Here is a 24,584-nt window from a genome sequence, read left to right on the forward strand (position 1 = left end):
ATATGCAGGAGAACTGTTAAGTCTGGAAGATGGGAAGTGAGAAAAGGGCGGAAGTAAAGTTATGAGGGAGAGGAGGGGGGCACTGTAAATCGTGTCTGGATAGCTCAGCTAGTAGATATGGTGTCCACGAATGACGGAGGTCCCGGTCACCCCACAGTTTTAATCTGCTAAAAAGTTTCAAAAAGCTTGCTTGCCGGTGACAATGTGAAACTATCAGAGGCAGCAACAGGCTTGGAAGATTAGCTGAAGGGAGTCGGTAAGTACTGAAAATAAACCCATCAAAAAAGGTGTTGCAACATCGCGGTTATAGCAGTTCTTGACCCTTTACATAAAAATGGAATAGAGATATACCAAAACAACATTTCAGCTCTCTCTACCATTCATGAAAAAATAGCTCCAAGTTTTATGACAATAATCTAGACTTTCTGAATTGGTGTTGCAGATTGCAGCATACACCAGTACCTCTAACACTCAGTAACACGTCCTCTTGCATTGATGCTTCTGTATTTGTCATGGGATACTGTCCTCTAGATCAAGGCACTATTGGAACAGATTCTCCCATTCCTCGATGGCGATTTGGCGTAGATCTCTCATAATAGTTGGTAGATCATCTCGTCCAAAAACAGCCCTTTTCAGTGTATTCCATGCATGTGTGATAGGGTTCATGCCTGGAGAATATGCTGGCGATTCTAATATAGAGATTTCGTTAGCATGAAGGAAGGCATTCACAAGATGTGAACGATGAGTTGAGACCTGTCGTCCCTTAAGACGGATCCCTCTCCAAAATGTTGTCGATATAGTTGCACTATATGTCAGAAGATGTCATCTCTGTCTCATACAGCTGTTTGATTGCCTTAAGTGGTGTACTTTGGCTCCCACATAATGTCACTCCAAAATATCAAGGATTCATCACCTTCCCGCACTCGCAGGACAGTGTGTCTTAAGACGCTGAGGCTCTCCAGGCTGCCTCCAAAAACGCCTCCGAAGATTGTCAGTTTGAAGGCATATACGAGTCTGATCTGTGAATAGAATTCGATGCCAACTCTGAAGAGTCCATTCAGCATGTTGTTGGGCCCTTCTGTGCAGCACTGCAGGGTGCCTAGGTATCAAAGTTGGACCTCGCCATTGACGTTTGGAGTGAAATTGCACATCGTGGAGCCTATTTCATACAGTTTGAGTCAAAACACAAAGTCCTGTGGTTTGCGTTAAAATCATTATTCAGCATGGTGGCATCCCTCTCGACATGTCCGAACAACATCACTCAGGTTAACACAGAAACATCTGGAAACTTCCCTTCATGAAAGCTCTTACTGCCACAACGTAACAATGCAGGTATGATTAAACTTCAGGATTGACCTTCTAAGCATGGCGGAACTAAAGACAGCACAAATAGTATACTTCCCTCCTGGTGATATGACTGGAACCACTTGGTTGTCGTATCCTCACCACTGCATAGGCACTGTGCATGCATGGTTATTTACATCTGTTTGTTGGTTGAGTGACATCCATACACAGTCTAAAACAAACAAAACACCGCCCGAACAGGCCTTGACGGCCCAACGGCAGCGACCTTCCGCCGTGTCATCCTCAGAACTTGTCGTCACCGGAAGCGGATAAAGAGGGCCATGTGGTCAGCATAACGCTATTCTGGCCGCTGTCAGTTTATGTGATCAAAAATATCCGAACACGTGACCGAAACTGACTTAGTTCGTGGCGCCCTCCATAGGTAATGCTGGAATTCAGTATGGTGTTGGCCCACCCTTAGTCTTGGTAACAGCTTTCACTCTCGCAGGCATACGTTCAATCCGGTGCTGGAAGGTTTCTTGGGGAGTTGCAGTCCATTCTTCACAGAGTGTTGTACTGAGGAGAGGTATCGATGTCGGTTGGTGAGGCCTGGCACGAAGTTGGCATTCAAAAACATCCCAAAGGTGTTCTATAGGATTCAGATCATGACTGTGAATGCCAGTCCATTACAGGGATGTTATTGTCGAGCAACCACTTCGCCACAGGCAGTGCATTATGAACATGTGACCGATCGTGTTGAAAGATGCAATCGCCATCCCCGAATTGCTCTTCAACAGTGGAAAACAAGAAGGTGCTTAAAACATCAATGTAGGCCTGTGCTGTGATAGTGCCACGCAAAACAACAAAGGGTGTAAGCCCCCCTCCACACCATGACACCACTGCTTCCGAACTTTACTGTTGGCACTACACATGCTGGCAGGCGACATTAACCGGGCATTCGCCATACTCTCACCCTGCCGTCGGATCGGCACATTCTGTACAGTGATTTGTCACTCCACAAAACGTTTTTCCACTGCTTGATCATCCAATATTTACGCTCTTATACACCAAATGAGGCTCGATTGGCATTTACTGGCGTGATGCGTGGCTCATGAGCAGCCGCTCGATCATGAAATCCAAGTTTTCTCACCTCCCACATAACTGTCATAGTACTTGTAGTGGATTAGTGGATCCTGTTGCAGTTTGGAATTCCTGTGTAGTAGTCTGGATAGATGTCTACCTATTACACATTACGACCTTCTCCAACTGTCGGCGGTCTCTGTCAGTCAGACAAGTTCGGCCTGTACACTTTTGTGCTGTACATGTCCCTTCACGTTTCAACTTCACTATCACATCGGAAACAGTGGACCTAGGGATGTTTAGGAGTGTGGAAATCTCGCGTACAGACGTATGACACAAGTGACACCCAATCACCTGACCACGTTCGAAGTCCGTGAGTTCTGCAGAGCACTCCATTCTGCTCTCTCGCGATGTCTAATGACTACTGAGGTCGCTGATATGAAGTACCTGGAAGTAGGTGGCAACACAAGGCACGTAATATGAAAAACGTATGTTTTTGGGGTTGTCCGGATACTTTTAATCCCATAGTGTAGCTGCTCAATTGGCTTCACAAGAGCTGAGTACACCCCTCTTACCAACAGCACTCGGCAGACCCGGACGATAACCCACTGAAGTGCTAGCCAAGCCCGACAGCGCTTAACTTCGCTGATCAGATGGAAACCGGTGTTACCAATCCTTGTTACCACTGCAGAAATACAGAGTTATTACAAATGATTGAAGCGATTTCACAGCTCTACAATAACTTTATTATTTGAGATATTTTCACAATGCTTTGCACACACATACAAAAACTCAAAGTTTTTTTAGGCATTCACAAATGTTCGATATGTGCCCCTTTAGTGATTCGGCAGACATCAAGCCGATAATCAAGTTCCTCCCACACTCAGCGCAGCATGTCCCCATCAATGAGTTTGAAAGCATCGTTGATGCGAGCTCGCAGTTCTGGCACGTTTCTTGGTAGAGGAGGTTTAAACACTGAATCTTTCACATAACCCCACAGAAAGAAATTGCATGGTGTTAAGTCGGGAGAGCGTGGAGGCTATGACATGAATTGCTGATCATGATCTCCACCACAACCGATCCATCTGTTTTCCAATCTCCTGTTTAAGAAATGCCGAACATCATGATGGAAGTGCGGTGGAGCACCATGATGTTGAAAGATGAAGTCGGCGCTGTCAGTCTCCAGTTGTGGCATGAGCAATTTTCCAGCATGTCCAGATACACATGTCCTGTAACGTTTTTTTTGCAGAAGAAAAAGGGGCCGTAAATTTTAAACCGTGAGATTGCACAAAACACGTTAACTTTAGGTGAATTGCGAAATTGCTGCACGAATGCGTGAGGATTCTCTACCGCCCAGATTCGCACATTGTGTCTGTTCACTTCACCATTAAGAAAAATGTTGCTCCATCACTGAAAACAAGTTTCGCACTGAACACATCCTCTTCCATGAGCTGTTGCAACCGCGCCGAAAATTCAAAGCGTTTGACTTTGTCATCGGGTGTCAGGGCTTGTAGCAATTGTAAATGGTAAGGCTTCTGCTTTAGCCTTTTCCGTAAGATTTTCCAAACCGTCGGCTGTGGTACGTTTAGCTTCCTGCTTGCTTTATTCGTCAACATCTGCGGGCTATGCGTGAAACTTGCCCACACGCGTTCAACCGTTTCTTCGCTCACTGCAGGCCGACCCGTTGATTTCCCCTTACAAAGGCATCCAGAAGCCATACCATCGCCGAATGGAGTTAGCAGTTGGTGGATCTTTGTTGAACTTCGTCCTGAAGTTTCGTTGCACTGTTATGACTGACTGATGTGAGTGCGTTTCAAGCACGACATACGCTTTCTCGCCTCCTGTCGCCATTTTGTCTCACTGTGCTCTCGAGCGCTCTGGCGGCAGAAACCTGAAGTGCGGCTTCAGCCGAACAAAACTTTATGAGTTTTGCTACGTATCTGTAGTGTGTCGTGACCATATGTCAATGAATGGAGCTACAGTGAATTTATGAAATCGCTTCAATCATTTGTAATAGCCCTGTACTGTTTGCTGACGCAATATACACTACTGGCCATTAAAATTTCTACATCAGGAAGATGATGTGCTACAGACCCGAAATTAAACCGACAGGAAGAAGATGCTGTGATATGCAAATGATTAGCTTTTCAGAACATTCACACAAGGTTGGCGCAGGTGGCGACACCTACAACGTGCTGACGTGAGGAAAGTTTCCAACCCATTTCTCATCCACAAACAGCAGTTGACAGGCGTTACCTGGTGAAACATTGTTGTGATGCCTCGTGTAAGGAGCAGAAATGCGTACCATCACGTTTCCGACTTTGATAAAGGTCGGATTGTAGCCTATCGCGATTGCGGTTTATCGTATCGCGACATTGCTGCTCGCGTTGGTCGAGATCCAATGACTGTTAGCAGAATATGGAAGCGGTCGGCTCAGGAGCGTAATAGGAACGCCGTGCTGGATCCCAACGGCCTCGTATCACAAGCAGTTGAGATGACAGGCATCTTATCCGCATGGCTGTAACGGACCGTGCAGCCACGTCTCGATCCCTGAGTCAACAGATGGGTACGTTTGCAAGACAACAACCATCTGCACGAAAAGTTCGACGACGTTTGCAGCAGCATGGACTATCAGCTCGGAGACCACGGCTGTGGTTACCCTTGACGCTGCATCGCAGACAGGAGCGCCTGCAATGGTGTACTCAACGACGGACCTGGGTGCACGAATGGCAAAACGCCATTTTTTCGGATGAATCCAGGTTCTGTTTACGGCTTCACGATGGTTGCATCCGTGTTATTGACATCGCCCTGAACGCACATTGGAAGCGTGTATTCGTCACACTACCCGGTGTGACGGTATGGGGTGTCATTGGTTACACGTCTCGGTAACCTCTTGTTTGCATTGACGGCACTTTGAACAGTGGACGTTACATTTTAGATGTGTTACGACCCGTGCCTCCACCCTTCATTCGATCACTGCGAAACCCTACATTTGAGCAGGATAATGCACGACCGCATGTTGCAGGTCCTGTACGGGCCTTTCTGGATACAGAAAATGCTCGACTGCTGCCCTGGCCAGCACATTCTCCAGACCACTCACAAATTGGAAACGTCTGCTCAATGGTGGCCGAGCAACTGGCTCGTCACAATACGCCAGCCACTACTCTAGTTGAACTGTAGTATCGCGTGTAAGCTGCATGGGCAGCTGTACCTGTACACGCCATCCAAGCTCTGTTTGACTCAATGCCCAGGCGTATCAAGGCCGTTATTACGGCCTGAGGTGGTTGTTCTGGGTACTGATTTCTCAGGATCTATGAACCCAAATTGCGTGAAAATGTAATCACATGTCAGTTCTAGTATAATATATTTGTCCAATGAATACCCGTTTATCATATGCATTTCTTCTTGGTGTAGCAATTTTAATGGCCAGTAGTGTACACATTCAACGTCAGTGTTCAGAATGTATGGAACCGAGGTGATGCAACACTTTTTTTGATGTGTGTATGTCACACCTCAAAGCTAAGTATACTGCATTCGTACATCAGCGAGCGGCTGTGACGTCACAGTGGCTGACTGACCTCTGCGGCAGGGAGGACGGCGCGTAGCTGGAGGCTCGCCGCACGGCGTCGCGGCTGCTGCTGACCGAGCTCGAACCCGCGTCCCCCTGGTTCTGGTACTGCGGCTGGCGCAGGCGCGGCGTCGTCGCTGAGCCCACGTGGTTCGACGCTCCTGAAACAGCAAATACACAAGCCTTGATAACTGCTGCACAAACAGCACTTTCTACCTGGGAATGCAAGCTGTGAACATAAAGTTGCGGCGTTTGTGTAATTTTGCGTGTCATGTCAGTCCGATTCACGCAGTTTGTTTCTTTGTTGTGTTGGTAAAGATGTCTGACAACTATCTATAGGGTATTATTTTGTATGGACAATTTTAAATGTGCACTGATCAAAAGTATTTGGACATCAAGTGGTTAGTTGGTGAAGTTGAAGGGACGAGACTACAAAGGCCATTGGTCGGACACCAATTAGTGGACATTAATATGGAGTGTGTACACCCTTTGCCTTTATGACGGGTTCATTTTCGATGAATGTCTGCGTGAAAATGGCAGCCCTTTCTTTCTCGAGAGCTGAAACCAGAGTCTGGATGAAGTCAACGTTCTAATTCATCCGAAAGGTGTTCCATTGGGTTCAGGACGGGTCTCTGGGCAAGCTAGTACATTTCAGAAATTTTTTTGTCCACAAACCTACAGCTACATGTATACTCTGTAAATCACATTTAAGTGCCTGGCAGAGGGTTCAGCACTTCTCAATGGCGGGGCGACCGGACCACTAGCCTCTCGGAGAGCCACCAATCCCATCCGGATCCCTACGCGGACAGGAACTGTAATCGCTTTCTTCGTAGTGTACCTGGAGCGTCGTACAGCGATAGACATGAAAACACGATTTTGCAGCACAACAGCGCTCGATCCCATGTTGCAAAACTCGCCAAAACACACTTGGAAACGTTGAAATGGGAAGTCGTATCCCACCCGCCATATTCTCAAGACATTTCTCCCCCTGAATGAGATTTTCACTCTGCAGCGGAGTGTGCGCTGATATGAAACTTCCTGGCAGATTAAAACTGTGTGCCGGACCGAGACTCGAACTCTGGACCTTTGCCTAACACGGGCAAGTGCTCTACCAACTGAGCTACCCAAGCACGACTCATGCCCCGTCCTCACAGCTTTACTTCTGCCAATACCTCGTCTCCTAGCTTCTGTAAAGTTTGGAAGGTAGGAGACGAGGTACTGGCAGAAGTAAAGCCGTAAGGACGAGGCGTGAGTCGTGCTTGGGTAGCTCAGCTGGTAGAGCACTTGCCCGCGAAGGGAAGAGTCCCGAGTTCGAGTCTCGGTCCGGCACACAGTTTTAATCTTCCAGGAAGTTTCATTTCTCCCAATAATTGGCAATGTCAATAGCACGCGCCCTGTTTGACCAGCTGTTCCGGTCATGAAATCAAGTGCAAAATTGGATCGATCCATGGATCTCCTCAAAAGACGCCCACTTCTTCCATCGTGGCATCCGTATGCTGCCCGAAAGATCTAAGAACTCACTGGCCATCGATGACCAGTACTTTCTACATCTACATCTACATGGATACTCTGCAAATCACATTTAAGTGGCTGGCAGAGTGTTCATCGAACCACCTTCACAATTCTCTATTATTCCAGTCTCGTATAGCGCGCGGGAAGAATGAACACCTGTATCTTTCCGCACGAGCTCTGATTTCCCTTATTTTATCGTGGTGATCGTTCCGCCCTATGTAGGTCGGTGTCAACAAAATATTTTCGCATTCGGAGGAGAGAGTTGGTGAGTGGAATTTCGTGAGAAGATTCCGACGCAACGAAAAACGCCTTTCTTTTAAGATTTCCAGCCCAAATCCCGTATCATTTCTGTGACACTCACTCCCATATTTCGCGATAATACAAAACGAGCTGCCTTTCCTTGAACTTTTTCGATTTACTCCGTCAGTCCTACCTGGTAAGGATCCCACACCGCGCAGCAGTATTCTAAAAGAGGACGGACAAGCGTAGTGTAGGCAGTCTCCTTAGTAGGTCTGTTACATTTCCTAAGTGTCCTGCCAATGAAACGCAGCCTTTGGTTAGCCTTCCCCACAACATTTTCTATGTGTTCCTTCCAATTTAAGTTGTTCGTAATTGTCATATCTAGGTATTTAGTTGAATTTACTGCTTTTAGATTAGACTGATTTATCGTGTAACGGAAGTTTAACGAGTTCCTTTTATCACTCATGTGGATGACCTCACACTTTTCGTTATTTAAGGCCAACTGCCACTTTTCGCCTCGTTCAGATAGCTTTTCTAAATCGTTTTGCAATTTGTTTTGATCTTATGATGACTTTATTAATCGACAAACGACAGCCTCACCTGCAAACAATCTAAGACGGCTGCTCAGATTGTCTCCCAAATCGTTTATATAGACAAGGAACAGCAAAGAGCCTATAACACTACCTTGGGGAACGCCTGACATCACTTCTGCTTTACTCGATGACTTTCCGTCAGTTACTACGAACTGTGACCTCTATGACAGGAAATCACAAATTCAGTCACATAACTGAGACGATATTCCATAAGCACGCAATTTTACTACGAGCCGCTTGTGCGGTACAGTGTCAAAAGTCTTCCGGAAATCCAGGAATACGGAATCGATCTGAAATCCCTTGTCAATAGCACTCAGCACTTTATGTGAATGAAGAGCTAGTTGTGTTTCACAGGAACGTTTTCTAAACCCATATTGACTTGTGTCAATAGACGTTTCCTTCGAAGTAGTTCATAATGTTCGAACACAATAAATGTTCTAAAATTCTGCTGCATATAGACGTTAACGATATGGGCCTGTAATTTAGTGGATTACTCCTACCACCTTCCATGCTGCTTTATGGCTGGTTGCACTGTCATGCTGATATAATCAATTATAATCAATCATCATCATCATCATCACACCATTCTGCATTCAGTGCTTCCTTGAGTGCTGTAAGAGGACCCACACACTAACCAGGAAAAACACTCCCGTGTTGCTAAAACTACCTCCTCTGTACTTCACTATTGGCGCTAATCAAGATGGCATGCAATGTTCTACAGGCATTCGCCAAAGCCGAAACCTTCAGTCAGATTGCTACAGGGTATAGCAGCATGGTGGACAAGCACAAACCTCATCCACGCAGAACTCGAAATGCCAATTGTGGAAAGCCAGATCATCGACTTTTCTACCACACTCAACTCCATACATCCAAGGCCTTCATCCAACGACCATATCACGCCTTTCCAGTCATCCACTGCTCTTTACACCACCTCAAGCGTACCTTAGGATTGACTATAGCAGGGCTTCCCAACGTGTGGTCCGCGGACCTCTTAGGGGTCCGCCGGCTCTTTCTAGGGGTCCGCGGCCACCTTCCACCAAATCGTGTAAAATAATGAGTAAAATTATTGAATAAAAATGTGAAAAATTCATAACTATTTTTTTTTTCGTGTGAAAAACATGTGTACTTTAATTTCAGGTCGTATCCCCAAGCAGCCTTTGCGGTTCCTAAGTGAGAACGTGTACACAATTTAGTGCCGGAGAATGCGGCTTCTCTGATCGACTGTTTAGCAACAATACGGGGGTCATTTGTGCCCCGGCTCACGGCCTAGATGCGGTGAAACCTTTTACGCATGCGCGGAGCGAGCTTTGTCGACCAATCACAGCGCTTGCTGGCACGTATGCGGTCCCAGGCATCATTAATTGTTAAACTTGCTTTGTCAGTGCACTGCCTATTTTATAAGTCGATTTTTGACCAGTTACTTCTAACATGGATCTGTGGCTCAAGTCAGGATCATTGAAGAAGGGTGCAGTTTCTCCATCGCCTTCACAACAAGGGAAGTTTCCAGTTGAAATGAATGAGGGAGGGAGGACGACTAAAGTAAGGCTTTACATACATTTGAACATTTTTCTTCGGATTTCACGAAAAACGACCCCCCCCCCCCCCCCACACACACACACGACTGTTACCAAATATGCATGCTCCTTAAACAACAGTAGCCAAATAGTGGAAGTGAACAGACCATAAGCGGCAGCTTTTCAACAGCGAACAGTTTGGACGTGACGTTGATTGCTCTTGGAGGAAGACAGCTCCATCGTGTGAAATTACAATTACCAAGTAATTTTAATAAGGCTATAGTGTGTTGAACAAAGAGAGCAAATCCACTAGTAAGTGTCTGGATAAAGTGGGAATTCAAATTGGATCGTTAATTTCAAGTCATTTTCGTTCATCTCTAAACCAAAGACCATTGATACTTCGGGAAGTTCATTGGGAACATGGCACTTGCATTAAGAAGCTTTCAGTTCCCATGGGTTTCGCTCTGAAATTTAAAGTTGGTGTGCTCTTGACTGACTAGGGGTCCGCCATGGATTTTCGACTGAAGAAGAGGTCCGCCAGCTGAAAAGGTTGGGAAGCTCTGGACTATAGAAATGTTTGCCGTACGAGGATCTGCTCGAGCATTACACCCTACTCTGTTTAACCCGCTACGCACAATCATTGTGCTAGATGAATTGTTAGTAGCATTTCGGAACTCAAGAGTGATTCCTTTTACATCTACATCGATACTCCGCAAGCCAACGTACGGTGCGAAGCGGAGGGTATGTTGTACCACTGCTAGCCGTTTCCTTTCCCGTTCCACCCGCAAACAGAGGGAGGGAAAAACGACCGTCTACGAAGTACCTCGAAGGAAACGCTTTATTGACACATAGTCAGCACGGATTCAGAAAACATCGTTCTTGTGAAACACAATAGCTCTTTATACTCATGAAGTAATAAGTGCTATCGACAGGGGATGTCAAATTGATTCCATGTTTTTAGATTTCCAGAAGGCTTTCGACACCGCTCCTCACGAGCGTCTTCTATCTAAACTGTGTTCCTACGGAGTATCGCCTCAGCTGTGCGACTGGATTCGTGATTTCCTGTCAGAAAGGTCACAGTTGGTAGTAATAGACGGAAAGTCATCGAGTAAAACAGAAGTAACATCCGGCGTTCCCCAAGGAAGTTTTATAGGCCCTCTATTGTTCCTGATCTATATTAACGACACAGGAGACAATCTGAGGAGCCGTCTTAGATTGTTTGCAGATGTTGCTGTCATTTACCGTCTTGTAAAGTCATCAGATGATCAAAACGACTTGCAAAATGATTTAAATAACATTCTGTATGGTGCTAAAAGTGGCAATTGATCCTGAAGAAAGAAAAGTGTGAGTTATTCACATGAGTACTAAAGGAAATCAACTAAATTTCGATTACGCGGTAAGTCACACAAATCTGAGGGCTGTAAATTCAACTAAATACTTAGGGATTACAATTACAAATAACCTAAATTGGAACGATCACATTGATAATATTGTGGGTAGAGCCAACCAAAGAACACATTGGCAGAACACTTAGAAGGTACAACAGGTCTAGTAAAGAGACAGCTTACACTACGCTTGTCCACCATATTCTGGAGTAGGCCTGCTGCCGTGCGGTGTGGGATCCGCATCAGATGGGACTGACGGATGACATCGAACAAGTACAAAGAAGGGCAGCTCGTTTTTTATTATCGCGAAATTGAGTGGCAATCATTGCGACGGGGTCTTCTCATGAAATTTCAATCACCAGTTTTCTCCTCCGGTTGCGGAAATTTTCTGTTGCCACCCACCTACATAGGGAGAAATGATCATCACGATAAAACAAGAGAAATCAGGGCTCGCACGGAAAAATTTAAGTGCTCGTTTTTCCGGCGTGCCGTTCGAGAGTGGAACGGTAGAGAGACAGCTTGAAGGTGGTTCATTAAACCCTTTGTCAGGCACTTTATTGTGAATACCAGAGTAATGATGTAGATGTATATGCCTCCGTACGAACCCTAATTTTTCGTATCTTGTCTTCGTGGTCCTTACGCGCAAGTGGCGGCAATAGAATCGTTTGGAGTCAGCTTCAAATGCCGATTCTGTAAATTTTCACAATAGCGTATCTCGGAATGAACGTCGCCTTCCCTCCAGGGATTTCCATTTGAGTTCCCGAAACATCTCCGTAACACTCACGTGTTGTTCGAACTACCGGTAACGAATCTAGCAGCCCGCCCCTCTGAACTGCTTCGATGCTTTCGATCTGGTACGGGCCCCAAACATTGGAGCAGTACTCAAGAATAGGTAGCACCAGCGTTCTATATGCGATCTCCTTTAGAGGTAAACCACTCTTTCCTAAAATTCTCCCAATGAACCGAAGTCTGCCATTCGCCTCCCCTACCGCAGTTCCCACATGCTCGTTCAATTTCATATCGCTTTGCAGTGTTACGCCCAGGTATTTAAACGACTTGACTGTGTCAAGCAGGAAACTAGTAATATTGTACCTGAACATTACAGGTTTGTTCTTCCTACTCATCCATATTAACTTACATTTTTCCGCATTTAGAGTTAGCTGCCATTCATCACACCAACCGCAAATTTTGTCTAAATCGTCTTGTATCTTCATACAGTCACTCAACTTCAACACCTTACCGTACAACACGGCATCATCAGCAAGACTGCTGCCCACCCTGTCCTGTCAACCTAATTATTTTTCAATATAAGGCACAACAGCGGCCCTATCGCTCTTTCCGGGCCACTCCTGACGGTACCCTTGTCTTTGAGGAATACTCACCGTCGAGGACAATGCACTCGGCTTTATTATTTAAGAAGTCTTCGAGCCACTCACATATCTGTGAACTTATTCCATACGTTCGTATCTTCGTTACCAGCCTGCAATGGGGCACAGTGTCAAATGCTTTCTGAAATCAAGAAATGTGAAATCTGCCTGTTGCCGTTCATCCATTGTTTGCAGTATTTCAAGTGAGAAAAGGGCAAGCTGAGTTTGACACGAGCGATGCTTTCTGAAACTATGACCATGCTGATTCTAAGTCTCAAGAAAGTTTATTGTATTGGAACTCAGAATATGTTCATGGATTCTGCAGCAAACCTAAGTTAGGATTATTGGTCTGTAATTTTACAGGTCCATTCTTTTACCTTTCTTATATACTAGGGTCACCTACGCTCTTTTCCAGTCGCTTGGGATTTTGTGCTGGGTAAAATAAACGAATACAGGCTACGTAAGGGGCCATCGGCGTAGAATACTCTTTGTAAAATCGAATTGGGATTCCACTATGAGACTTTACATCTGAGGTCATCAGTCCCCTAGAACTTAGAACTACTTAAACCTAACCAACCTAAGTACATCGCACAAATCCATGCCCGAGGCAGGATTCGAACCTGTGACCGTAGTGGTCGCGCGGTTCCAGACTGAAGCGCCTAGAACCGCTCTGCCACAGCAGCCGGCCGCTTTCAGATCTTTCAGAGAAACAACCAGCAGCCCAGTTATCTTTGCAGAATGGAGAATTCAGGAAGGATCAGCGTGTACTTGCTCTAGGGCGTCGCCAAGAAAAACAACATCCCCAGCAAGTATCAGGATTGTGTCTACTCCCACCATCTCCAGTTCTCCGAGTCCACGAGTGTCAGAGCTTACTTTTTGCAAAGCTGAATAGATTTTTTTTTTTGAGTCATCAGTCTTCTGATTCGTTTGCTGCAGCCCGCCACGAATTCCTCTATTGTGCCAACTTCTTCATCTCAGAGTAGCACTTGCAACCTACGTCCTCAATTATTTGCCGGATGTATTCCAATCTCTGTCTTCCTCTACAGTTTTTGCCCTCTACAGCTCCCTCTAGTACCATGGAAGTCATTCCCTCATGCCTTAGCAGATGTCCTATCATCCTGTCCTCCTTATCAGTGTTTTCCACATATTCCTTTCCTCTCCGATTCTGCGTAGAACCTCCTCATTCCTTACCTTATCAATCCACCTAATTTTCAACATTCGTCCGTAGCACCACATCTCAAACGCTTCAGTCCTCCTCTGTTTCAATTTTCCTACAATCCATGTTTCACTAACATACAATGCTGTACTCCAGACGTACATTCTCAAACATTTCTTCCTCAAATTAAAGCCTATGTTTGATACTGATAGACTTCTTTTTGCCAAGAATGCCCTTTTTGCAATTGCTAATCTGCTTTTGATATCCTCTTTGCTCCACCTGTCATTGGTTAATTTGCTTCCTAGGTCGCACAATTCGTTAACTTCATCTACTTCGTGACTATCAACCTTGATGTTAAAGCTTTTCGCTGTTCTCATTTCTGAGACTTCTCATTACTTTCGTCTTTCTTCGATTTACTCTCAGTCAGTACTCCGTACTCATTAGACTGTTCATTCCGTTCAGCACATCATGTAATTTATCTTCACTTTCGCTCAGGATAGCAAGGTCATTAGCGAATCGTCTCATTGAAATCGTTTCACCTTGAATTTTAAATCCTCTCCTGAACCTTTCTTTTATTTCCATCATTGCTTTTTCGACGTACAAATTGAACAGTAGCTGCAACAGACTACATCCCTGTTTTACACCGTTTATAATCCCAGCACCTCGTTCTTGGTCGTCCACTCTTATTATTCTGTCTTGGCTCTTTTACACATATATTATCCATCTCTCCCTATAGCTTACCCCCAGTTTTCTCAGAAATTCGAACATCTTGCACCATTTTACATTGTCGAACGCTTTTTCCAGGTCCATAGATCCTATGAACGTGTCTTCATTTTTCTTTAGTCTTGCCTCCATTATCAACCGCAACGTCAGAATTGCCTCTTTCGTGCCTCTACCTTTCCTAAAGCCAAACAGATCGTCATCTAGCGCATCCTCAATTTTCTTTTCCATTTTTCTGTATATCATTCTTGTAAGCAACTTGGATGCATGAGCCGTTAAACTGATTGTGCGATAATTCTCTCACTTGTGAGCTCTTGCAGTCTTCGAAATTGTGCGGATGAAAGCCCGATGATCCGATGATATGTCGCCAGCTTCATACATTCTATACATCAACGTGAATAACCGTTTTGTTGCTAATTCCCCCAATTATTTTAGAATTTATGATGAAATGTTATCTATCCTACTGCCTTATTTGATCTTAAGTTCTCCTAAGCTCTCTTAAATTTTGATTCTAATACTGGATCCCCTAGCTCTTAAGTCGACTTCTGTTTCTTCTTCTATCACATCCGACTACTGTTCCCCTTCAGAGAGGCTTTCAATGTATTCTTTCCACCTATCTGCTCTCTCCTCTGCATTTAACAGTGGAATTCCCGTTGCACTCTTAATGTCACCAACTTGCTTTTTAATTTCACCGAAAGTTGTTTTGACTTTCCTATATGCTGAGTCAGTCCTTCCGACAATCATTTCTTTTTCGACTGAATAGTGTCGTCGCCAATGGATCGCCTTGTCTCAGTCCAATTCGAATATTGAATGGTGGCGTTAGTTGGTTGGCGAATTGTACTTGACAAACTGACAGAGTAGCAATGTGCAATTAGTCGGATGTATTTCGATGGGATTTCATATTCGTCTGTCGTTTCCCATAACCTGGAGAATCTATGCTGTGATAAGCTTGTAGAAAACCAATGACGATGAGGTGTTAATTCACGATCGACCTCTTAATTGTTTTTATTATCTGCCTCAAGGTAGATATGTAAAAGGGGCGTTTCAAAAAGAAACGAGCCGGAGGCATAATTACAGACAGCAGCACCTGTGTGTTAGAAGTATTGACCCTGGCTGTTGAGACACTTGTCCCACTATGACACAAGGCGGTGAATGGCCGTCTCATAAAATTCCCAGGGCTGCGATGTTAACCAGTTCCGCACTAACAGCTGGACGTCGTCGTCCGAAGTGAATCGTTTGCCCGTCAGAGCCTTTTTAAGCGGGCCAAAAATGGCGTAATGACAGGGAGAGAGGTCCGGACTGTATGGAGGGTGGCCGAGAACCTCCCATTTGAATTTCTGCAGGAGTGCCGCGGCTGTATTGGCCGTATGAGGCTTTGCATTGTCGTGGAGCAGAATGACCCCACGGGTGAGATTGCCTGGTCGTTTTGATTTGATCGCTTGGCGAAGGGTGGTCAAGGTTTGCAAGTAACGCTGGGCATTCACTGTTGCCCGTGCTGCAGGAAGTGAATCAGAAGGGGCCATCTTGGTCAAAGAAGAACGTCAGCATAACCTTTCCGATTCACCTCGGACGACGACGTCCAGCTGAACGTGCGGGACTGGTTAACATCGTAGCCCCAGCAATTTTACGAGACGGCCATTCACCACCTTGTGTCACAGTGGGACAAGTGTCTCAACAGGCAGGGTCAATACTTCTAACGTACAGGTACTGGTTTCTGTAATTATGCCTCCGGGTAGTTTCTTTTTGAACGCCCCTTATAATCAAGAATCGACTGTCGAGAGACGAAGCAACATTGATAGGGACCAACGGTTTCATGCGATTTAGCAGCTGCGTTGTGAAAACTCTATAAGTGACTAGGGCAGCTAGAGTCCGTCTCGGTAGCTGAGTGGTCAGCGCGACGGAATACCACGCAAAGGGGCCCTGCTTCGATTCCCGGCTGTATAGGAGATTTCCTCCGCTCGGGGACTGGGTGTTGTTATCATCGTCGTCGTCGTCGTCGTCGTCGTCGTCGTCGTCGTCATATCCCCATCGACACGCAAGTCGCCGAAGTGGCGTACTTGCACCAGGCGACACGTCTACCCGACGGGAGGCCCTAGCCACACGACATTTCATTTCATCTCAATGAAACTAGAAACTCTTTGCAGTTAGTATGTATAGAAATTGATGTACGTCCCAATTTCCTTCTGCTCTGCCTCTCTGTTCATCTCCTCTTCCTCTCTCTCTCTCTCTCTCTCTCTCTCTCTCTCTCTCTCTCTCTCTCTCTCTCCCCCCCCCCCGCTCTCTCTCTCTCTCTCTCTCTCTCCCTCCCCCCCCCCCCCGTCCATTTCCTCCTCGCTCTGACCATCTTCTCTCCCCCCCCCCCTCTTCCTTCCCAACTAGAGCCTCGTTTATTGTTGAAGTCGTGAAGTCGCAATGACTTTGTAAATAGTTTGTTATACGGAGTATGAGAGATACCTCTCCAGCTGCCGGATCCGTGAGAGTTGTAGTTTCAACGCCAGTATTTCGCATAGTTTTAATCTGCAAACAGGTAGGATTACAAAGTTCCGGAAGATTCACATTCCGCAGTAGTATTCTAATCATAAGCTGATAAGCCATAAATACTACTTTCCCGTTTTCTATTACGACTGACTGCGAGGAAGCAAACGGCACATTATCGGGCATACAACTTATGTTTAAAATTGCATCTAACCAGAAAGAAAATAATTGTGAGGAACCATTTATCTAAAGCATGGATTCCCAAACTTTTGTCGTCGAAAATGGAAACTTCCTGGCGCCCTTCACAAAGTACTGTATTACATACAGTAAGCATATTATTTATTAGTGAGAGGGGGAGGAGGGGGGGGGGGAGGTGAGGGGGAGGAAACGGTTAAAAGGAAAACCAGTAAGGACTTGGTGTGCGGCTACATAATATTAAGAGTTCGTTTGGAAGTGAATCTTCAGTTTCTCCCGGCGTATTTCTTGCTCGAACAGTCCACGGGTGTACTGCCGGTCCATACTGTCCAACGGGCACAATATTTCGGCGATCAGTCATGTCGCCATCGTCAGGTGCGCTGACGGAAGTGTCTTAGCTGCCAAGGCTTGACGGTGTGTAACACAGTGAAATTCACGATGCAATTAACCAATTTGACAGGAAGAATAGGCGCATAGATTCATCATTTAAGGAAGAGAGCCACAATTGTAACTTTTTTTTATATCACACGATGGCATTGTATATGTGTATAATCAGTTTAAATGAAACTTTCTCAAACTTTGCATGTGGCTTGATTATTTTTTATTACGGTAAAAGTAAAGGTAGCTGAAGATATCCTTAGCGCCCCTCTTCTGTATCCGCCACTACAGTGAATTGAAATAACATTGAGATTCTTTTCTTTGACCATCTGCACAAATTCCGAGCGAGATCCAAACATTGACGGGGAGTCGTCTGTCCATACGCCGATCAGTTTTTGTCACGATAGTTTATATTTGCAAAAGAATTCATATATCGCTGTATATAGCTTTTGAAGTAGTCATATAAAACAGCACCTCGTTTTTAATTGCTTCGTTTTGTATAAATAGAACGAAAACTAACAGTTGACAACAATTTGCAATCTCTGTACTCTCGTCTAAGTCTATTGCGAAAAATTCTGATTCTTTCATGGCCTGCACTACCTGACTTCTTATGTGTTCGGCCATATCATCAAACCGACGTTTCACAGTGTTGTCAGAAGGCGGTCTTTGTGAAAATTTTTGTTAACTTTCTGGTCCAAGAACAATATCAGCTGCTTTCAACAAACAGGGTTTGATAAGTGTTTCTCCGACAATTTGACTTTTCTTAGCCTTAGCGATGAGTAGTGATAGCTCATCGGAACCTAGGATCGCTTTCTCAGAAGACTATGCAATGGTTCCAATACTATATAACTTTATAAGTTTCAAACTCGCACATTTAGCAGCAAAAAACGCCGTCGGCTTACTTTTTAAAGGGCTATGTTTGGTCGACAAATGCCGTTAGAGACGACAAGGTCTCATGGCATCATTGCCTTGTAACAAATATCTACTCCGCAAATATCGTTCGAGCCGACGAGGTGTTAATGGCATCACTGCTCAATACTTCATATCAGATAATACATTGTGGCTGGTCGACACCATTATTTTGTAAAGCAACGAAACCGTATTTGATGTAATCTTCACTGTACTTGCGTTCCTTCGACAAATTCATGACGAAGTAAAGAAAGAAACAGCTTAAAAAACAGCTTCACAAGTCGACAGTTCACTTTCACATCAAACTACAAACGACTAAACTGCTTGCTTGATCGATGCTGACTGAACAACTCAGTTCAACTAAGATTCGAGGGCCAACGCTGCTTAGAAACAAAGACACTACCGACAACAATTACTATACCGTTGAAGCTGTGAGAAATCCTTTACAGATGACAGTTGGCACGAAGTATTCCGAATTAGGCCGACGTGCGACGATCGGCCATGTTTTCAAAAATGGTTCAAATGGCTCTGAGCACTATGGGACTCAACTGCTGAGGTCATTAGTCCCCTAGAACCTAGAACTAGTTAAACCTAACTAACCTAAGGACATCACAAACATCCATGCCCGAGGCAGGATTCGAACCTGCGACCGTAGCGGTCTTGCGGTTCCAGACTGCAGCGCCTTTAACCGCACGGCCACTTCGGCTGGCGGCCATGTTTTCGCACATCTACTGTACTTGCACACTACGAATTCTAGTAGTCGGATTGGCTACGGCCAGTCACTGCGTTTACATTCAGGCTGATGATCTAAGACGAAAATTAATCTCTGAGTACACAGGAAATATTGGGTACCCAATAGACAGTTCGTCCTCCGTTTCTATGGATAAAATAGCTACATTTTTAATAACGTAATGCGTTTGAACCGCGCTCTTCCCGCCCGCGCCCCCTTTTATACGCACACCCTAAGTGCGGGGGGGGCACAGTTTGAAAACCAATGGTTTTATTGATGGCTTAGCTGGCAAGATATAGTAGTTAAACCTGACTGCGGTATAGAAAATTAAAACTAACATTTCACAGCACAGATTTTCCTTTTTGGCATTGGTTTTAACAGAAAACCTGCACATTCTGTTACCGCGCGGGATTAGCCGAGAGGTCCCGCAGCCATGGACTGTGCGGCTGGTCCCAGCGGAGGCTCGAGTCCTCCCTCGGGCATGGGTGTGTGTGTTTGTCCTTAGGATAATTTAGGTTAAGTAGTGTGTAAGCTTAGGGACTGATGACCTTAGCAGTTAAGTCCCATAAGATTACACACACACACACACACACACACACACACACACACAGATTGTTGGTTAAAAAAAAAAATTATGGATCCTGTGTCAATCTGAATGTTTATCAGATTGGTGTAAAAAGTAAAGTATATTAGTCAACCACTTTTAAAGAGTTTTGCTTACAATGTTTCCCGTTTATCGACAGTACTAATAAATATGTAAAACTGTCGTATCTGTTTATACGAACACGCTTCTCCGAAACTGCTAGAAGAATTTTCATGGGATTTTCGCAGGCAACATGAGCACACCTTGTGGCATCGTACAGGTTTTATTTAATCAAAATCGGATCAGAAGAAAAGATATCGTAGTTGCAAGTCATGGTAAACGGAACTTTAGTAAAACCGCATGCATCTGTTACCTGATTATTTATTCACGACCGGCTGCGCTGCGTTGAAGCAGCATCTTCGGGTGGTTATTAGTGTCACATAGATTGGCCTACGGTGCACGCTTCCAAAGGTCGTAGTCAAAGAAAGAAAACCCACGAAGAAGGAAAGTAGTCAACGAACAACAACCAGCAGAGCATTGGAGCGAATGGTGCACGGGATGAGGCACAATAACAGACTAGTCAGCCCCGAAAATGAGCATCAGATAACAGGGGATCTAATTTACAATGGAAAACCTCGGTTGTCGTGAAGGTAAAGCACTGTAGGGGATCAGTTGTATAATCGTCCCAATTCTCTTCCGGTTATTATCTGTTGACTGCTTCCCTCTTTGTGGAGTTGGATTTTGTGACTGCGAACGTTGGGGGCGTGTCTGTGTGTTAATTATGAGACACTACTAACCACCTGAAGATGATGCTTTAAGGAGCAAGACCACTGTAGAATTTTCAAAAAATCACATTGGTTTAAAAAATGCTTTAAACCTTCTAAAATGAGGCAAAAAATGTAATTTCTGGAAAAAATGTCCTGTGGAATTCTGAGCTGTCCCTCCAGCGCCTCTGATGACCCGGAATGGCCTACCTTGGCCAACTCAATACTCCCTGTAGTGTCTGGGTGTAATTAGAAGCATTTCAAAACAGTAATACGTTAGCTCGGCGTCACCAGGCGCAGGTACGTGTACGAATCTTCATTTTTGAGTGCAGTATTGAATTTTGATAGTGTATTTGCGATCTTAAAGTATACAGTTTTGTCTTTCAGTGAATGCTAAGAAAAGATACTCGGGCAGAAAAGACAAAAATATCGTATTTCGCGGCATCCAAGCAGTACGTCATCAGAGAGTCCAAAGAATAGATATGAGACTGTGAGAAGTTCGGATTCGGTGCTTCTACTAAGAAATTGAGACAGTGACCACGATTTTGATATGAATTGCTGATTGAGCTATTGGATTACACATTTTCTTGCTGTTTTGTTATTTATTTCTCAACATGTGAAATGTTAAACGTACAATGTAGACATGACGTTGAAAGAACGAAGTCTCCGAGGCTTAGGTTTCACAATGATTATTTACGATAATGATCGAAGCAACAGAAATGAATTAAAATTTGTGCCGCGGCCGGGACTTGAACCCGGGTCTTCATGCGTACTTTTTTTTTTAATCTCATTTTGTTCGTTTTCGTTCGTTGTATCTGCTCGGGGCGGACGTCGAAAGACACCCGTTTCAGTTCGTTGTTGGTCCATTAACTCAGTTTTTTTTTATTACAGAAGGCAGCTAGCCCTCTGACCGAACACTCTTTCTTCTTTTTCATTTTTTGTTCGTTATTGATCGTTGCGCTTGGTCGTTGCGGACGTCGCAAGACATCCTGTTCGAGTTCGGTGGTTGATCCTTCCACTCAGTTTTTTTATTACAGAGGCCAACCGGATCTCTGACCGAACACGCTGAGCACCGTGCCTGCTAACGCTGAGCTACCGTGCCGGCTGGCGTACTAGGCAGTAACGCTAACCATTACACCACCACAACACAATGGTCAACATCTCTGCACGAACTTCAATTGAAGGGCACTCAACATCGGTAGTTCGTGCAGCAATATTGATTATCGTGCTGTGGTGGTGTAATGGTTAGCATTACTGCCTAGTGGGCTTCGGTCAGAGGGTTACATACCCTCTGTAATGAAAAAACTGAGTTAATCAATCATCAACGAACTTCATCGGATGTCTTACGACGTCCGCCCCGAGCAGTTACAGCGAACAAAAGCGAACAAAAACAAGATTTAAAAAAAATGCCGGCACGGTAGTAGTAAGTTTACACGAAACGCATGGGAAATCAATCGTCGAATCGCCCTACCAATGCGCCTGCTTGGAGTGGGGCTAAACGGAGTTGCAAGTTTATGAGCATCCGTGGTACTCCCGCGACCGACATTTCAATCGTTCTATGATAAACTAGTGGATCAGAACCTCAAACGGACTTTCCTCGGAATGCGATTTTTCAAAACGGCGCACAGCGTAACTCCAACAATTGTCAATCTTTTTGTTTGAAAATTTACCCGTAACTCTGAAATAACATTTCAAAGTGAACGACATAGGGGATTTCAGTTAATTTAAACAATTTTCATTAACAAATGACTTGCCTTTTTTGATGAAAACTGAGCGACTTTATTCAAACACTCGCCAGTTAGATAAAAATCAATACTGCTAAAATCCCTCACGTGGCTCATTAGCTACTCTCATGTAGATTATCTACATTTTTTCCTTTTTCCCCAGAATCAAATTGGCACTAGTTATGGTGCGTGCCGCAGATCGCTTCAAATTAAACCAGGCTCAGGAGAATTGCTGCAGTTTCCGATTTTGTAATATTTACTGACAAAATTTCTTATGATCAATACTTACCCCAAGTAATATTTATCACCTTTCCTCCAGGGGAAAAAAATTGTCAAGAAAACACCTTTTTTAGGCCGTTACAGTAGTATTACCTCTTAATCAGTCTTAAATAAATCACCAATTAACAGCTGTTCGCGGTTTTCAAGTTCAATTTACCAAGAACGGCTGTTGCTACCCACATTATAAAGTTGTACGCCAGTGAAAGTTTTTTCCATACTAATATTATAAATGCGAAAAAACCCTGTCTGATAAGTTTTCGCGACTAACCCGATGAACCGATTCTGACAACATTTGGTGCGGAGATGGCTTGAACTCTGAGGAAGAAAGTAGGCTGCTTTAGAAAGTGTCTAGTACAAGATACCTATCGAGTTGTTGAATATTAGGCAAATTAGGAAAAAATATTTACTCTCTGAAAAAGGTATTTACTCTCTGAGTTTTGATCGTTATTATACTTGTGAGAACTCTTTCTCTTGGCTGATATGTGTTATGCGATGTGATTCAAAGTAATTAATACAATGCAGTGACGCTGCGCAAGCCGACGCATCGTATGCTGGCACAGCTTGAGGGGAACATTTTTAGAGCGGAGACATGGACAGATGGCCATGGGACATTTTTATAATGTCTGTTCCTTCAGACATGTAACGATATGTATTACGGGCTAAACGACAATAATTCTTATACTGAAACGTTTTATTAACCCTGCTGCGAACACTAAGGCGCTGTCACTGTGACGTATGGAGGTTTCGATCGGTCCAGGAAGTGTGCACGGATAGCCGAATGTTTAAAGCGGGAAAAGTGGGTCCGAGTCCTTGTCGGACACAAATTTTCCAGTTGTAAGAGTTTCCATTTCTAACGCAACTGATGCCAAAAATGCAAGGTGTACAAAAAGTCTGGGAACACTTTCAATTATTTATTGCACAGGAACCAAACATTCTACAGATATCATAGATATGTCATTTTGAAGAGAAACTCTGAAAGTGTTTCATGTACACCGCCACAGCGTAGTTTGGTAATTTGCCGATAGAAGTTAGATTAGATTAGATTGTTCCATAGATCATGAATACTACACTTCGTAATGATGTGGAACGTGTCAGGTTAATAAAAGGTGTCTATATAAGATATTACATTACACAAAATATTACATGACACTTAATATTTTTAATTCTTAATTTCTTTTTTGTTGGGGTTGGGGAAATTACCCACTTACTATATCCAAAAATTCATCTAATGAGTAGAAGGACTTGCCATTAAGAAATTCTTTTAATATCCTTTTAAATGCTATATGGCTATCTGTCAGACTTTTGACGCTATTAGGTAAGTGACGAAAGATTTTTGTGGCAGCATAATTTACCCCCTTCTGAGCCAAAGCTAGATCTAACCTTGAGTAGTGAAGATCCTCCTTTCCCCTAGTGTTGTAGCCATGTACACTGCTATTACTTTTGAATTCGATCGGATTGTTAATAACAAATTTCGTAAGTGAATATATATATATATATATTGTGAGGCTACAATGAAGGTTTCTAGCTCTTTAAATAAATGTCTGCAGGATGATCTTGGATGAGCTCCCGCAATTATTCTGATTACACGCTTTTGTGCAATGAACACTCTTTTACTCAATGATGAGTTACCCCAGAATATGATGCCATACGAAAGCAGAGAATGAAAACAGGCGTGGTAAGCTAATTGACTGAGCTGTGTATCGCCAAAATTTTAAATGACCCTAATAGCATAAGTAGCTGAACTCAAACGTTTCAGCAGATCTTCAGTGTGTTTTTTCCAGTTCAACCCCTCATCAATGCATACACCTAGAAATTTTGAATATTCTACCTTAGCTACCGATTTCTGATCGAAGTCTATATTTATTAATGGTGTCATTCCATTTTCTGTGTGGAACTGTATGTACTGTGTTTTGTCAAAGTTTAATGAAAGCCCATTTACAGAGAACCACTTAATGATTTTCTGAAAAACACCGTTTACAATTACACCAGCTAATTCTTGTCTGTTGGGTGTGATAGCTATACTTTTATCACCGGCAAAAAGTACCAGCTTTGTATCTTCGTGAATACAGAATGACAAGTCATTAATATATATTAAGAACAGCAGAGGACCCAAGACCGAACCTTGCGG

General features: G+C 44.1%; 1 protein-coding gene across 6 annotated transcripts in view; it reads right to left on the reverse strand.

The window, feature by feature from the left end:
• LOC124717355 (echinoderm microtubule-associated protein-like 2) overlaps nucleotides 1–24,584 on the reverse strand; it is a 655,376-nt gene that overhangs the window by 120,428 nt on the left and 510,364 nt on the right. For all 6 annotated transcript variants that reach the window (XM_047244186.1, XM_047244189.1, XM_047244188.1 and 3 more), the window contains exon 4: nucleotides 5,943–6,093. In XM_047244186.1, coding sequence (XP_047100142.1) covers nucleotides 5,943–6,093 — 151 coding nt within the window. The remainder of the gene's footprint in view (nucleotides 1–5,942; nucleotides 6,094–24,584) is intronic.

Source organism: Schistocerca piceifrons, chromosome 9, assembly GCF_021461385.2.
Source record: "Schistocerca piceifrons isolate TAMUIC-IGC-003096 chromosome 9, iqSchPice1.1, whole genome shotgun sequence".
NCBI lineage: Eukaryota > Metazoa > Arthropoda > Insecta > Orthoptera > Acrididae > Schistocerca > Schistocerca piceifrons.